The sequence below is a fragment of the Ranitomeya variabilis genome, chromosome 3 (genome assembly GCF_051348905.1).
Source record: "Ranitomeya variabilis isolate aRanVar5 chromosome 3, aRanVar5.hap1, whole genome shotgun sequence".
NCBI classification, from domain to species: Eukaryota; Metazoa; Chordata; class Amphibia; order Anura; family Dendrobatidae; genus Ranitomeya; species Ranitomeya variabilis.
The window spans coordinates 691,459,356-691,476,234 of record NC_135234.1 but is presented as its reverse complement, the minus strand read 5'-3'; the positions used below and the strand labels follow the sequence as shown (position 1 = coordinate 691,476,234).

At 41.4% G+C, this 16,879-nt stretch overlaps 1 protein-coding gene across 1 annotated transcript in view; it reads right to left on the bottom strand.

Moving 5' to 3' along the window:
- The window catches only part of SERPINE3 (serpin family E member 3), a 53,623-nt gene that overhangs the window by 211 nt on the left and 36,533 nt on the right, over window positions 1-16,879 (bottom strand). Inside the window, exons 5-8 of the mRNA XM_077299809.1 lie at window positions 13,311-13,509; window positions 8,753-8,853; window positions 8,577-8,663; window positions 7,245-7,328 (exon numbers count right to left, since the gene is read on the bottom strand). Coding sequence (XP_077155924.1) covers window positions 7,245-7,328; window positions 8,577-8,663; window positions 8,753-8,853; window positions 13,311-13,509 — 471 coding nt within the window. The remainder of the gene's footprint in view (window positions 1-7,244; window positions 7,329-8,576; window positions 8,664-8,752; window positions 8,854-13,310; window positions 13,510-16,879) is intronic.

The window sequence follows — 16,879 nt, the reverse complement described above, 5'->3', positions numbered from 1 at the left end:
AGAAACTACGTTAAGGGTATGGATAGACCATCACAAAAGATACATTTTTGTGACTTTATTGCTTTTCATTTTGCTGGCTTTTTATATGCTGCAGTTTTAAAATTTACGCACATGTTGCCACCCTTGAAATTGTTCCAGAAGATGAAGTATTTCTCACAGAAAATTATAGCAATTACATATGGTTTGTTATACACATTGTTTTTTCCTTTGTGTGTTTGGAACAATGGAAAATGGCAAATTGGACATAATTTTGCACAAATTACTGGCCGAAAAAGATTTGGCACCTTTCCAAAAATGTTGGTAAATTACTTTTTGAACAAGCATCACCTGCTTGAAACAGTCACATATAGCAAGTAACAGGTGTGGGCAATATGAAAATCAAACCTGAAACCAGATAAAAGGGGAGATGTTGGCTCAATCTTTAAATTGTGCGTCTGTGTGTGCGCCACACTAAGCTTGGAGAACAGAAAGAAAACTGATAACCAAAATTGTAGAAAAATATCAATAAGAAGGTTACAAGTCCATCTCCAGAGATTCTTGATGTTCCTTTGTCCACTGTGCTCAATATAATCAAGAAGTTTACAACCTGTGGCACTGCAGCTAATCTCCCTGCACGTGGACGGCAGAGAAAAATTGAAAAGTTGCAACGCAGGATGGTCGAGGTCCTGTAGGCTATGGGTGCATCAGTGTCAGCACGAACTACCAGTCAAGATTTGAATGAAATAAAACTATGGCAAGAGACCCCCAAAGCTAACACAGAGACCTAAAAAAGCTAGACTGCAGGTTGCCAAAATTCTTCCGGGAAAGTGTCTTTTGAGACCAAGATAGAGCTTTTTGGTAAAGCACCTCATACTACTGTTTACAAAACAGAATGAGGCTTACAACGAAAATAATACAGTACCTACTGTCAAATATGGTGGAGGTTCAAAGATGTTTGTGGAGACTGGGTCAGCAGGTGCCCTAGTCTGCTAGCCTAAACCGCATGGACCACGGATCATCCCACCAAACGCCATCTCTCCTTTTACCGTGGGCATAATACTACTCTGACAACACAGGGTGAGGGTAAAACCACGAGGCAATACTTTATTGAACGACAAAACAGGCAAATACATAGAACAGTCCCAGCAAAATACCTAAGATTGCAATTTTGCAGAGTCTCACCCTTCCGCTGACTTGCCGGGATAAGAGCAGCTGTGACTTTAGAGCTCAAAAGTATATAATGTTAGGCACACCGGCGCTCCCAAAAGTGTTAGATATAGGTTAAAGCTGCTGGTGCCTAGACAGCTGCTGTGCTCAGTCTGTCAATACCAAAGAAAAACGAATAAAGTTAAAACAAAGGTCACCGCGCTTCCCTATTAAGAATAAAACAAATAAATAGTTGGTAAAAAAGACCGTTTCTATATAAACCTTGAGGCTTTGGTGCTTTGAAGATATACCAATTAATACATAACCAATCTAAGGGCTCATTTCCACATGCGAGTCACACATCCGTATCTCGCATGTGGAAGCCAAGCTGTGGAGCCGACACTCCAGAGCGGAGCGTGCGGCCGCATAGGAACACATGGAACTGCACAGCTCCGCTCCTGAGTGCCGGCGCCACAGCTTGGTTTCCACATGCGAGATACGGACGTGTGACTCGCATGTGGAAATGAGCCCTTAAATAGATATACTGATTGCCAATCGTTACCAACCACCGATAATAGCAATCATGCACCAAGAAAAAATAGCACAATAGGTCCCAGTCACAAAAAGTAGAAAAGAACACTTACTGGTGCTGTGCCGCTGCAGTGCTGGTGCTGTGTCTTTTTGGTATCGTAATGTGCCGGCGAAAAGACCAGTAGGCTGATTCCAAGTGTGTGGAGACAATTGGAGCTTGAAAGGGACAAATGTGCACTCTGTTACATGAAACACACTGACGTGCAATGCCTCCGTGAGTCCAGTCCAGAGTTGGGGGTCGAAGCGGCGATGCAGGGTGGTAGAAATCCGGGGAGCATCCTCCCCTATTGGAATTGTACCGCTGTGCTCGCCAGGAAGACCGACAAGTGGCGTACCTCGGCCGAAGGCGCCGCTAGACTGTAGCGGTGTGAAGGGGGTGTGGTCTGGGTGACGTCACCTAGAGCTGAAAGCATGGAGCAGGGGACGGAAGCTGAACAGGGCCAATTGCCAATGCAGTTGGAAGGTCACCGAACCTTCGTCAGGGTTGTTGGTCCTGGATGTCATCTGCTCCTTATATAGAGCCCGCCCACTGCTACTAGTCATGAAATCAACCAAAATGAACCCCAAATTGAGAGGACTAGAGAACTAGTTGTAAATTGAATGTGGCTGGGTTTGCACTGAAAATAAGTTGCATTAAATGATGTAAAATCCCCCTTTAAATTTAGATTTGACCACTATTATATCCCAATATACATTTTTTTAAAAAAATGAAATATACATATATGAGACCTTTATTAAACTAATTTAAAAATTATGTATAATTAAACTAAAGGTTGGATTTCTTTACATATAAAGAGTATGTAACCATACTCTAGGATAGAAGTTGGGTGGCTCTGTTCAGCTTCTGTCCCCTGCAGGATCCAATGTTGGGGGGGATTATAGGACAGGAAGCATAAAAGTTCAGAGTATTCGGAAATCTGGGATAAAGTACCAAAAATAGACATGGATGTACGCAAGGTGTCCCTTAAGGGTATGTGTCCACGTTCAGGATTGCATCCGGATTTGGTCAGGATTTTTCATCAGTATTTGTAAGCCAAAACCAGGAGTGGAACAATTAGAGGAAAAGTATAATAGAAACATATGCACCACTTAAGCATTTATCACCCACTCCTGGTTTTGGCTTACAAATACTGATGGAAAATCCTGACCAAATCCTGATGCAATCCTGAACGTGGACACATACCCTAATACAGCGCTCATGTTCGATCATGCAGGGCTTGCAATGGACCCATATGATAGGAAGGCAGAAAGCTTTCTGAAGAAAGCTTGGGAATCCGGGGTGGCAGCCTTTAAACCAAATAAAGCACCACATGTATGGTGAGATCTCTGAGCATATGTGGCTTTTAGCCAAATAAAGGCACAGATTAGAAACAACTGCCCAAGAGATTAGTTGCATGCCAGCCTTACAAACATGGCAAAGGCAGCAGATTTCCTCATGGATGCTTCAGCTGACGCAGTGCAAATGACAACACGTACATGCGCCTTCTCGAATTCTGCCAGAAGGGCCCTTTGGCTAAAAAATTGGACTGGGGACTTCCGCTTTAAGTCTAGGCTCTGTGGCATTCCCTTCGAGGGTGAATATCTTTTCGGATCATCGTTTTGACAAGATTTTGAATAAGGCCACAGATTAAAAAAAAAAGGGTTCCCCCAAACCAGTGACCCAAAATTCAAAAGACCTTTTCGTGCATCAAGAAGGAGCACACAGGGGATTGTTCCAAGACAGAGGGACCCAAAATGGAAGGGGTTCCTTTTTAAATTAAACTACAGATGTAGTGTTATACGGGATATGGTAGTATGGTAGTAGATCAGGGACATGACATGTATTGCCGAACTTGTATTTATTTGTGTCTACTAAACTAACCAAACAGAGTTCCTCTCATGCACTGTAAACAACTGAAGCGCCCTTTAAAACTAGGGTTTTATGTGCTTGGGGTGGATCCTCTCCATGGTGCTATCGTGGGTTCTGGAAAATTCGATTACCTTGTGATGTACCAACTAGTGGTGTATAGGAAGACGGGTATGTATCGCACATACAGAGGTCTGAATCCGGGACCGATTGCTGGGTCTTGTAGTCCCACAAACCTGTATATTAGTAAAGGGCTGGATTTAAGGGTTAACCAGAAAGTGATGGGTGGGACTGGTTAACCACATACCTCCCAGTGGGGGGGGGTGCACCACATGGGAAGGTTGGGCATGTGTGAGACTGGAGATCCTGAAAGTCCAGGAAGCTATTGAGTGTCTGGACTACTGACAGGACCTATATGAAGCCAGGCTGGGAAACCTGAGAATCTGTTAACACCTTAATGACCGCCAATACGTCTTTAACTGACCTGAGATATAAGAGAATAGCCTCCCCATATAGGGGACAATCCAGCAGCTGTCTGTACACTATAGCTGACAACTTGCTGCATCAGCCACGATCACTGTTTGCACCGTCCATATCTGTTTAACCCCTTAGATGCTGTCAATAGTGACTACTACATCAATATAAATGGTTAATAGAGTGTGGGGGCTTACTCTTTATCCCCATCGTGCCCTCAGATCATAGTTTTGTGGTCCTGGTGTTTGCCATGTCAATTCATGACCAAATAGCGGCCTTAGAGTCTGACAGCTGTAGTAATCTGTTCAGAAGTTAGAGGCATTTAGGTGGTAAAAATACACATTTTTCATTTCTGTCATGTCACTTTGCATTAATTCCTGAAAAGCACCTGAAGGGTTAATGAACTACCTGACAGCAGTTTTCAGTATGTCAGGGGGTGCTGTTTTTAAAATGGTATCATTTCAAACATGGCTAAGTCCCTAAAAAATAAATATTGTAAATTTCTGTGAAAAAATGAAGAATTACTGCTACATTTTTAAACCTCCTAAAATGCTAACAAAATAAAAGAACATTTTACAAAAGGTGCTGATGTAAAGCAGACATGAGAAAAATTGTATTTATTAGTGTCTTGCTGTGGTATGACTATCTGGATTAAAGGGATAATCATTCAAAGTTTGAAAATTGCTTATTTTTTAACATTTTTCTTAAATTTCTGATATTATTCATAAATTAACACAAAACATATCGACCTAAATGTACCAGTATCATGAAGTATAATGTGTCACAAACAAACAGTCTCTAAATAAATCACTGGGATATGTTGAAGCGTTCCAGAGTTATTACAACATAAAGTGACACTGGTCAGATTTAAAAAATGTGGCTCCGTCACTAAGCAGGTAACTCCGAGCCTGGGGAATAGTGAACTGACGGGTGTCAGGTACTGAACTGTGCGAATGTAACCTCGACTGAAATGGACTATATGTCGGTTCTGTGATGTTCACATGGCCTACCATGCTTCATGGTGGTAGAATAAACCAGGTCGGGACTTTTGTTAATGAGAAATGGTTGCTGTTTGTTTAAATAGGAGCGTACCCCAACCGGCTTGGTGATCGCTACGTCACAACCTGTAAGTAATCATCTTTTTTTTTTCTCTGTTTTCTTCTTTTGTGTTGTTCCAATAAAGGAAATAAACGTGTATAACAAAACATGTGTAATTGTAACAATTTTCTGGGAAAAATATTTCATTTTCTGGAAAAATGTCAAGGGTGCAAACAATTTCAAGGGAGCCAACACTTTTGTCTTTGACTGTATATAATATATATATTGTATATATTTTTATATCTCGACAAGCAGACTGGATGCTCTTGACCGATCACATTAGGACTCCGTTTTATATTGGTGTCAGTACAGGAGGTAAGCTGAAAGGGTTTAATTTTTGTTTGAGAAGCTAGCACAAGGGTTTTGAATAAAATTATTCACAAATCTGCCTTTACTTTTTTTTCGTAAGGGAATCTGCCACTTAATATTTTATCACCATATTGTAGAGAGAGAGACCCTGATTTCAGCTGTGTCACTTACTGGGCTGCTTGTGTAGTTTTGACCAAATCCTTTTTATCAACAGAAGATTATCACTAGAAGACTAGTAAACCTGCTGCATGTAGTCCTCCCTATTCATGAGCTCTGCATAGCGCCACCCGCACCACTGATTGGCAGCTTTTTGCCTATGAACAGTGTAAACAGAAATCTGCCAATCAGTGGTGTGGGTGGGGTTACACAGTTTTTAATCTATGTCTCTACATTATGCTGCTCCAATGTAAACACGACCTGATAATATCATTCTCCAGCTCAATATGATTATGGCGATACCAAACGTGTGTAGTTTTTGTATTTTTTTTTTTAAGTGGTGAAAAATAATTCTGAAATTTGTAAGTAAATAATAATTTGCTTATGTTGCGATTTTCCGACACCTTTAACATTTTTCAATTTTTGGGCTATGGTCCTGTGTGAGGGCTTGTTTTTTGCGCCCTGAGTCGATGTTTTTATTGATATCACTTTGGGATAGATATGATGTTTTTGATCTCCAGTTATTACATGTTTTTTTCTATTTTGATTGTTATTCTCTCATTACGCTGTTTACCGATCAGATTAATTTATTTCATATTTTGATAGATCAGACTTACGAATGCAGCGATCCACCTCTTTTTTTTTTTTGAATGTGGTAAAGGGGGAGGTGACTTGAACTTTAATAATTTTTTCTTCATATTTTTTAAACTTTTTTTCTGATTTTACTTTTCACTGTATTTGTTAGTCCCCTTAGGGGACTTGAAGCTGCAATCATCTGATTACGCTTGTTCTATACACAGCAATGTCAGAGCATTGCTGTGTATAGCCAAAATCACCGCCTTCTATGAACACCAGACTGGTGTTCTCTCACGTACCATGATGACACACTGGGATATTCAGTAGATCACTGGCTGTCATAGCAACTCCTTAGCATTGTGCGATCGCCTCGTGGGAGTGCCAATGAGGGAATAGAACTAGTGATTATTTATTATGCTTTGCTTATTTATCATTATCACTGTCCCCAATGGGACTCACAATCTAATTCCCTATCTTAGAGTGTGGCAGGAAACCCAAGCAAACATACAAACTCCTTGCAAATGTTATCCTTCTGGGATTTGAACCCAGGACCCCAGTGCTTCAGAGCCACAGTGCTAACCACTGAGCTACCATGCTGCTCATAGTGGTGGGCAAACGTGCTTCGATAAGGTGTTATCCGAGCATGCTCAGGTCCCAACTGAGTGTCTTCGGTGTGCTAAAAAAATATTTTTGATTACCCACAGCAGCATGTCTTGCAGCTCTTCGACTGCCACAACACATGCAGGGATTGCCTAACACGTTCACTCATCACTAGATAGAACAGCGCGCCTCCCCTTCCGGTGCACATTAAATGCTGATGTGAGAGAAAGACAGTGGCATTTAACAGGTTAACATCCCCAGATGCAGCTCAGCCCATGACTGTTGGAGGCAGATGAGACTGACCAGCCATCGTTTTTTTAGGAAAGGTGCGGGCTTGGCGTGCGAGGCAGGGGCATAGAACGTCATAAGTCATTAAGGGATTAAAGACAAAGTTCCGTGTGGTTCAGCAAGAATATGTACATCATGTGATTTACAAAGTAGGCTCGTCGCTTAAAGCCCTCTAATATACCTGAGTTGGCTTGTCTTAAGAAGAAGAAAAATGGTCTGTCTGCTTTAAACACAGGCATGCGGGATCTTTTCAGCAGCACCATTGCTGTAAGACACACATTTATAGGAAGGGTTAATATTGCCAAGTCAAGAATGCATTTTGTCCATACGGGATGCATCTCTAAATCAGTGAATAAAGTTTTTTTTTCATTCAGTCCCATTGCCAAAGGTGTAGAAAATGTGGCCCCTCGCTGTGCCGTATGTCTCTGCTAACATCTGTCAATGAGGTTTTGGACTATGGCTCGCCAAATTGGGGTGTGGTGCTATAATAGGACAGCTATCGCCTTTCTAACAAATCTTTTTGTGACATGTTTTTTCTATTAAATATTCCACCAACTGTGAGCAATATTGCCATGTAAAAGAAACCCCAACAACTTGGCCAACAAGTTAGCACAGTCGCGAAGTGCGGAGGTGGATGTGTAAAAGGCATCAACGCTATTCTGACACCATGACTCTAGAGTTCAAACCTCCTCTGAGCTCAGTGAAAAAACTCATCGGGAACATCGTGACATGGGTTTCCATAGGTGAGCAGCTGCACTAAGCACATGCACTGGATGCAGTGGCTATAAAGCCGCCGCCACTGGACTGTGGAGCAGAGGAAACATGTTCCGTGGGGCAAAGAGTCACACTTCTCGATCTGATGGAGGAGTCCAGGAGAATATCACCTGCCTGATTGCATTGTGCCAACTGTAAAGTTTGGTGGAGAAGGAATAATTGGCCTTCAATAAGTGTCCTGGGATTTTTAGTTCCACTGAAAGAAAATCTTAATTTTTCAGCTTACAAAGACATTTCAGACACTTGTATCTTCCAAAGTTGTGGGAACATTAGGTGCATAGATTTGATCTCCGCCCCATTCATTGTCTATGGGACTTACTCTACTTGGCTTTTCTTGGAGTCCAATAAACAATGAAGAGGAAGTCGAGCATTTGCACCATCGCTCCATTCAAGATGGAGCTGCAGAACCCATTTATGTGATAGCTGAGAATTCCAGCAGTCGGAAGTGCAGAGATCAGGAAGTTATGCCTTATTCTATGGATAGGAGATAACTTAGAAAGCTTCTGTAGGTGTAAGTATGTAGCTGTCTCAATACTTGTGTTCATATAATGCATCTATAAGGCACTGTCCAAAATAATTGTTTCTGTAGAAGTACAGTTGGGTGTGTAAACGAAAAAGCCACAATTTAGATGGTGCCGTACTTCAGGCAGGAAAACTGAATTTTTGGCCAAAATTTTGTGTACAGCGCCATAGAGTATGTTGACAATGTGGAGTATAAACTGATGTGCCTTTTACCCACCTGATACTCCTGAGCCTTTTGTGCCACCTTCTTCCACTTCAATCTCCGCTTTATGAGATGCTTGAGAAATATAAAGGCTTCTCTGTTCTGAAATTAGGTGGTACATTCATGGATTTCTACATAACAGTATACATGAAAGATTTTAATGCTGGTCATTTTCCATGTGATGCAATTACCTGAAATCCCTTTAAAGTCTGCTTTCCTTGGGTCAAATAAATCAGAGACCCCCAGGGCTGGTAATAACAACCTTAGATCAGTGTAGCTTTCCAATTTAAATCTGCAATGAAGAATATAGTCAAATAGAAAAGTCATAAATTCTGGATCGTCTTTGATAAGTCAATATTGAGGCTCCTAATAGAGAAAATGAACCCAATAATTAGTTACCCAATCCCTCCTGAATGCAGCCAACATGTTATGCTTGCAGAGACCTCAAGGTACCAAAACAGCAGAACCTCCCCCCACGCCCGCCCACAAGTGACCCCATTTCAGAAACTACACCCCTCAAGAAGTTTCACCACTAGGTGTAATGAGTATCTTACCCTACATGCGTTTTCACCAAATTCTTTACTATTGGGTTGTGAAAATGCAAAATTACAATTGTTACCATAATTATAATTAACTCAACATGTTTCATATTTTTTTCCATTACTAATGAGGGAAAAAGAAACCTGTGAATTATTATGCTATTTCTCACAAGTATGGCAATACCCTATACATGGTCATACACTACAGTTTGGGCACACAGCAGGGCTCAGAAGGTGAGTGTCATTTGGCTTCTGGGGTGCAGATTTTCCTGGAGTAGTTTGTGGGTGCAATTTTCGGAGGCCCTAAGGTGGCAAAACAGCAGAAATCCCCACTTTACACTCAGGGAACCCATCTACAGTGACTATTGGCCCAATCTGTGATTTCTAGAAACTAGTATGCAGTGAATTTCACAAAGTGAAACATTTCCAATATGCCATTTTAGTTCATAATGCCCAAAATTTGCTCCTGAAGACACAGACCCCATAAATTAAGAGTTGTCCAGTATTTAACAATTAATGACTCTTCTCAATGAGATCTGTGTATGTCTAAGGCTAGGTTCAGATTGCGTTAGTGCAATCCGTTTAGCGCGAGCGCTAGCGGATTGCGCTAACTCAATGTCTTTTTCGGGGCCGCGTTCAGGGGTCGCGTTAACGTCCCCGCTCTCGCAGATCCCCGATCTGCGAGAGCGGGGAACGGACCTCTGGCGCGCCGCGGACGCTGCAAGCAGCGTCCGAGGCGCGCTACAAAAGACCGGCACATCGCTAGCGCGTGCCGAAAATGACACGCGCTAGCAATGCGCTCTAACATTGCCGGCAATAGGAGCGCTAACGGACGCGGTGCACGGCGTTAATTCCGCCGTGCAGCGCTGTCCGTTAGCGCTATCCCATTAACGCAATGGGAACCTAGCCTAACACCCCAGCGATCAGCTAAGAACTGCTCCAGCAGTGCCCGGATCTAAGCGATGTATGGGTGGGACACAACAGTCCCATACACTGCTTGGTGGCTGCTGCTGAATATTGCAGTATATTCACTTCAGTGGGAGATAAAGTGCAAGACTCGTCTGCTGCCACTAAGCAATTTCCAGAGCTGTTGTGTTCTTCCTGTACATTGTTTAGTTCCATCCACTGTCAGGTCTTCGACCCCCAATGATCTCACATTGATGACTTGCCAAATGGGTTGGTCATCAATCATTACGTCACGGAGAACCGCTTGGTTCTCTCCTCTGCAGCAGTGCCATACATGTCAACATTAAATGCAGTTTGGGCACACTATGGGGAAAACGGTAGGTGGAGACATTGGCTTTGGGAGCTGTATTGCTTTTTCCAGAGTCTCTGAGCCACCAGTAATATGGAAAACCTCAATTTTTCTGTTGACAGTAGGGGCTTGTTTTTTTGCAGAATTAGTTGGTTTTCATTGGTGCCATTTGATGTTACATAATATTTTTTTTAATCGTCTTTATTCAGATTTTTGGGAGACTGAATGAACAAGTAAACAGCAATTCAGGAATTGTCATATACATTTGGGGAAAATAAGTATTCGATGCACTGCAGATTTTGTAAGTCTTTGTACCTACAAAGAATTGAGGTCTGTAATTTTTATCGTAGGTACACCTCAATTGTGAGTAACAGAATCTTAGAAATAAAAAAAAAATCCAGAAAATCACATGGTATGATTTTTGTATAATTAATTTGCATTTTATAGCATGAAATAAGTATTTGATATAATAGAAAAACAGAATTTAGGTGCAGAAACCTTTGTTTGCAATTAAAGAAGTCAGACATTTCCAATACTTCTTGACCAAGTTTGCACACACTGCAGCAGGGATTTTGGCTCATTCCTCCATACAGATCTTCTCCAGATATTTCAGGTTTCGAGGCTGTGCTGGTCAACATTGTATATGCAAAAGTTTGAGCACTCTTGGAGATTTATGTGCTCAGATAACTTTGGCCAAGGTTTCAGACCCTAGTTAGCCTGTTAGGGTTATGGCTTCTTCACTATCATCGTTAGGAAAGGCCAGGTGATGTAAATTTCCCAGCTTTATAAACACCCAGCTTCCTCAAATCTTATGCCAAAAAAACAGCAGCCATGGATTCATATAAACAGCTGCCTAGCACTCTGAAAGTGGTTCAGGTACACAAAGCAGGAAAAGGATATAAGAAGATATCAAAGCGTTTTAAAGTTGCACTTTCTTGAGTTCGAAATTTAATTAAGGAATGTTAGTTAACAGTAACAGTGGAGGTCAAGATAAGGCCTGGAAGATTAAGCGAGATTTCAGCGAGAGCTGCACAAATATGGCCTTCATAGAAGAGTTATCAGATGAAAACCTCCCCTGCGTCCTCACCATAAAATTCAACTTCAAAAGTATGCAAAAGAACATTTAAACAAGCCTGATGCATTTTGGAAACAAGTTCATGTTCGCATGTTCGCTGCACCCAAAGCGCTGCCATCTATTGAACGCAGGTGAATCCCCATGTGTTCACTGGACCGTGCGGATTCACAGTGTTCAGTACATTCTGTGGGTGAAATTTCCCTTGTGGAGATTAGCGCTTCCACAAGAGAAATTGACATGCTACGGTTTTGAAAGACGCGCCGCATGTCTGTCTCTGTCCATGAGCCGCGGGCGTCTGTGGACCCATAGTGGGATGGGATTTCTTGAAATCCCATCCACTATTCTGTAATATCTGGATGCTGCACAAGTATGCAGCGTCCAACACGAGGCGTTTACTGATCGTGTGCACATAACTTTTGGCCACAATGATCAAAAGTATGGAGAAAAAAGGGCATAGAATTTCAGAAAAAGAACATCTCGACAACCATTAATCATAGGGGTGGATCAATCATGCTTTGGGGTTGTGTTGCAGCCAATGGCACTGAGAACATTTCAGGGGTAGAGAAAAGAATGGATTCAATTAAATTTCAACAAATTCTTGATGCAAACATAACACCATCTGTAAAAATAACGAAGTTGAAAAGATGGCTTCTACAAATTGATATTTATCTTAAACACATGTCAAAATCCATAGTAGACCTCAATGACATAAAATCAAGGTGTTCAAATAGACAAAAGTGGTTTAATTCAATGATTTTCAAGGTTCAAATTACCTCTTCCTCAGGACATAACCACAAGTGTATCTTCATCATACCTCATCATATTGCACCTCAACTACTGCAATATCCTCCTCTGCGTCCTCCCTGCAAACACTCTTGCACCTCTCCAGTCCATCATTAACTCGCTGGCCGACTAATCCACCTTCTCCACTCTATTCCTCTGCTTCTCCCCTCTGCAAACCCCTTAATTGGCTCCCAATTACTCAACATATCCAGTTCAAACTACCAACGCTGACCTACAAAGCCATTCATAATCTGTCTCCTCTATATATCTCCAAACTAATCTCCCTATATCTTCCAGCATGCAATCGCTGATCCTCCCAAGAACTCCTTTGCTCCTCCACACTCATACACTCCTCACCCAATCACCTCCAAGACATCCCGAGGATATGGGTCCTTTGGAATCTGTGCCAACAACACATCCGATTATCAGCCACACTTGGAACCTACAAACTGTACTTGAAAACCCATCTCTTCAAGAAAGCTTACAGCCTGCAATGACGCTCGCTGCCACCTCTGTACCACCAGAGTTTCCGCATTCACCTACCCTACTGTCTCCTTCCCCATTATCTGGTAGACTGAAAGCCCGTAAGGGCAGGGCCATCTCCTCTCTTTACCAGTTGGTCATTGTTAGTTTGGTCATTGTTATATTTGTATTTTGTATGGAACTGTTTCTCTTGTACAGCTCCATGGAATCAATCGTGCTCTAAAAATAAATAACAATAGTAACCAATGAAACGCTGATGGTAAAAACTGACAGTGACCAAATGGCGATGAAAAAAAATTGGTAAATTTTTTTTATGTATGAGAAAAAAAATGGATGTTTCAATAATGCCTTAATTATAGGCCGATCTGGTAGCATGGGTACCTGCACCAGGGAAGTAAATGCTACTAAGTATGGAAATAAATAAAGCTGGGAAAGTTGTAATATTAATGTAAGTTGTAAGATTAGTGAAGAGATTCATGTTTTCCTGCATCAGAATTAAGGTTGGGTCTACATGTGCTAATTTTTTGAGCCGAAAGTGAAGAAAAGTATGACTTCTCCTATTAACGCTCAAACTATTTAGCCTTTATGATTAAAACACTATAGGCTTTTTTTACCTGGGCAAAAAGACGTCCATTCTGATTCTCTTCATACCATTGGCCCACATTGCAATGGTCTTTGATATCAGGTTCGATTCAATGGAAGCCAAGTGTGTGTTCCTGTCTGTCGGAAGCACCACGAACATGCTGACTGTGTTCCCCAGATAGGGTAGCTCCACTACTGTAAACTTCTTGAGGGATGGCGTTTCAAACTGACCTGTAAAAAAATTTCACAAGCTAAGTTTATATTCTGTTACTGGGGAGGGCTGAGGGGTGGCAATGAAATGATTATTCTAGATGTTGACATATCAATAACTTAAGGGGATTATTCAGTGTTAGAATACGTTTTTCTCTAGAAGGTCAGACATACTTGTCCAAGGGCTTTATTTGTTCTTGCAGGTCATCCATATTTATGAGCTGTAATACCAGTCACAACCTGGCAATGGCCATGAGTGACTAAAAAAAAAGTCTCCTTTAGACATTGCCACATGTAGCGTAAACACCGTGTTTTGTTTCTGCAGAAAATCTGATACATTTAACAGTTCAAGCAAAGTTGATGTGATTTCATGAAATTTTATGCTCGCTGTACATATAAAAGAAGGGATGTGACTCTGTAACCCATGGCCACATTTCTCTCTAGAATCCCTTGATAGTCTTGAGATTTCATTGTACCCTGCACAGATTTTAGACACCCTGTGCCAGATGCAGCAAAGCAGCCCCAGAACATAACAGAGCCTCCTCCATGTTTCACAGTAGGGACAGTGTTTTTTTCTTGATATCCTTCATTTTTCCGTCTGTGAACATAGAGCTGATGTGCCTTGCCCAAAAGTTACATTTTTGTCTCAACTGTCCATATGACATTCTCCCAGAAGCATTTTGGCTTGTCAACATGTAGTTTGGCAAATTCCAGTCTGGCTTTTTTATGATTTTTTCTCAACAATGGTGTCCTGCTTGGTCGTTTCCAATGAAGTCCACTTTGGCTCATACAACGACGGATGGTGTGATCTGACACGGATGTTCCTTGAGCTTGAAGTTAACCTTTAATCTGCTTAGAAGTTTTTCTGAGCTCTTTTGTTACCATTTGTATTATCCATCTCTTTGATTTGTCATCAATTTTCCTCCTGCGGCCACGTCCAGGGAGGTTGGCTACAGTCCCATGGATCTTACATTTCTGAATAATATGTGCAACTGTAGTCACAGAAATATTAAGCTGCTTGGAGATGGTCTTATAACTTTTACCTTTAACATATTTGTCTATAGTTTTCTTTCTAATCTCCTGAGACAACTCTTTCCTTGGCTTCCTCTGGCCATGTTGCGTGTGATACACACCATGTCACCACACAGCACAGTGAGTATCTGTAGCCCTATATACAGGCCACTCACTGATTCCAAGATTGTAGAAACCTGTGATGCTTATTAGTGGACACACCTTGATTTAACATGTCCCTTTTGTCACATTATTTTCAGGGGTACCATAATTTCTGTCCAGGCCTATTGCCAACAATTTTGACCACGTGTGTGTTTAGTCTTTTTGACATTCCTTCCTCTTAACATTTTGAAAATCTCATAGTAAAACCAAATAAAGTTCATGCGACTTCTTTAATTCAACTCTTGAACTCTGCTCCAAGCTAGGCACTGTCCAATCAAAAGGCTGAAAAAAAACCCTTAGGAGAAAAAATATCTTAAAAACTCTACAGGAAACAAAAACTTCTTCAAAAACTCCCAGAGGATATGTTCACACGTTGCGATTTTGTTTCTACAAAAAAAAGCAGGTTTAACTTCATTTTTTGCTGCATATTTGCAGCATTTTTTTTCTCTTGTGCATGCTGATAAAGTTTAGTGCCCCCCCAAAAAAAAAAAAATAAATCATGATATAACCTCCTTATGGTTTTTGCACCAAAAATTAAGCAAACCTGATACCTGTGTTTTTTTGCTGTGTTTTCCTACTTACCCATTGTTTCCTACGGGTGAAAAAATGCTGCAAAATATCTGAAAGATATATATTCTGCAGTTTTCAAAAACACATCAGTTTTCCAAATCAGTTGGGGAAAAAAAATCAACGATTGTGCATGAGATGTCTGAAATCTCATAGGCTTTGCTGATACTGTAAAACGCAGCTTAAAATTTGCTTAAAAAAAAGATAAAAAATGCAATGTGTGAACATAGCCTCAAACTATGTATGCACACAGTCTTCTAAACTAAAGTGATTTCGACATATTTTTCAAGCAGAAGAGTCTTCAAGAAACTTGAGCTTTTTTTCCTTGAAGTGTTCCCTTTTGTTTTGTTTTGAAGGTTTTCTCATTGTTTTTGTGAAGTCTTTTTATTTTTGTTTTCCGGTCGTTTTTTAATTTCTTTAAATAATTAAGAAACCGCTAGCTTTTTTTGAAGCAAAAACTATGTAAAAAAAACAAAACAAAAGACCTGGGCATCTTCTGGGCGTCGTCAGAACTTTCCATTGACTTGTATTGGAAAGAACAGAGCTCTGTCCAAACTGAAAATGCCAGTAGAATGATTTTGGCTTATTATTGACCAAATACTGAACATGGGAACGTGGCCTAAGGCTAGATTAACACATCAATACATCACAGTCCGAGCACAGACATGACACACAGATGTGTGATTCTAGCCTAAGGGACAGACACACTCTGAGTTTTGCAGTCATTTCATTCCTTACAAAATTTGGACCCAGCCAATCAATCATTGATAACCTAACACGACCTCTTTAGGTTGTGTTCACACAATGTGTTTGCAATGCACTTTTATTTACCTCACTTAAAAAAATAAATAAAAAAAACCACTACAATTTAACAGTTTTTTTTGGAAAGCTGTGCAAAGAAAAAAAACAAAATACATTGGGAATGCATCATGTGGACACGGCCGTATTGTTTTGTTGCGTCAAACAGATGCTGTTACTTTGCTTCCTTTGACCTGAGTACAGACCAGCACTTCAGCTGTTTCAGTGAGGTCTTCGGCTATGTGCACACTTTTTAAGGCCGGTTTCACACGTCAGTGGCTCCGGTACGTGAGGTGACAGTTTCCTCACGTACCGGAGCCACTGACACACGTAGACACATTGAAATCTATGCATCTGTGCAGATGTCATTGATTTTTTGCGGACCATGTCAGTGTTCGTGGGAGCGCACGGATTACACGGACCCATTAAAGTCAATGGGTCCGTGTAAAACACATACTGCACACGGACGTTGTCTGTGTGCAGTCCGTGTGCCATGCAGGAGACAGCGCTACAGTAAGCGCTGTCCCCCCCACATGGTGCTGAAGCCGCCATTCATATCTTCTCTGCAGCAGCGTTTGCTGTAGAGAAGTTATGAATAATCCTTTTTTTGTTTGTTTCTCGTGTTTAACATAAAGATCCATAGATCCATGTTCCCACCCCCAGTGCGCCCGCCCGCTGTTATTAAAATACTCACCCGCCTCCCTCGCAGTGTCCTGTCCTGGCCACAGCTTCTCCTGTATGCGGTCACGTGGGGCCGCCTGTTGTGAATTCCATTCTTGGGCTCCATCCTGTGGTTGCGAATGGTATTTTTGGGAGTTCTGCTCTTGGGCTCCCTCTGGTGGTTTCAAGTGGA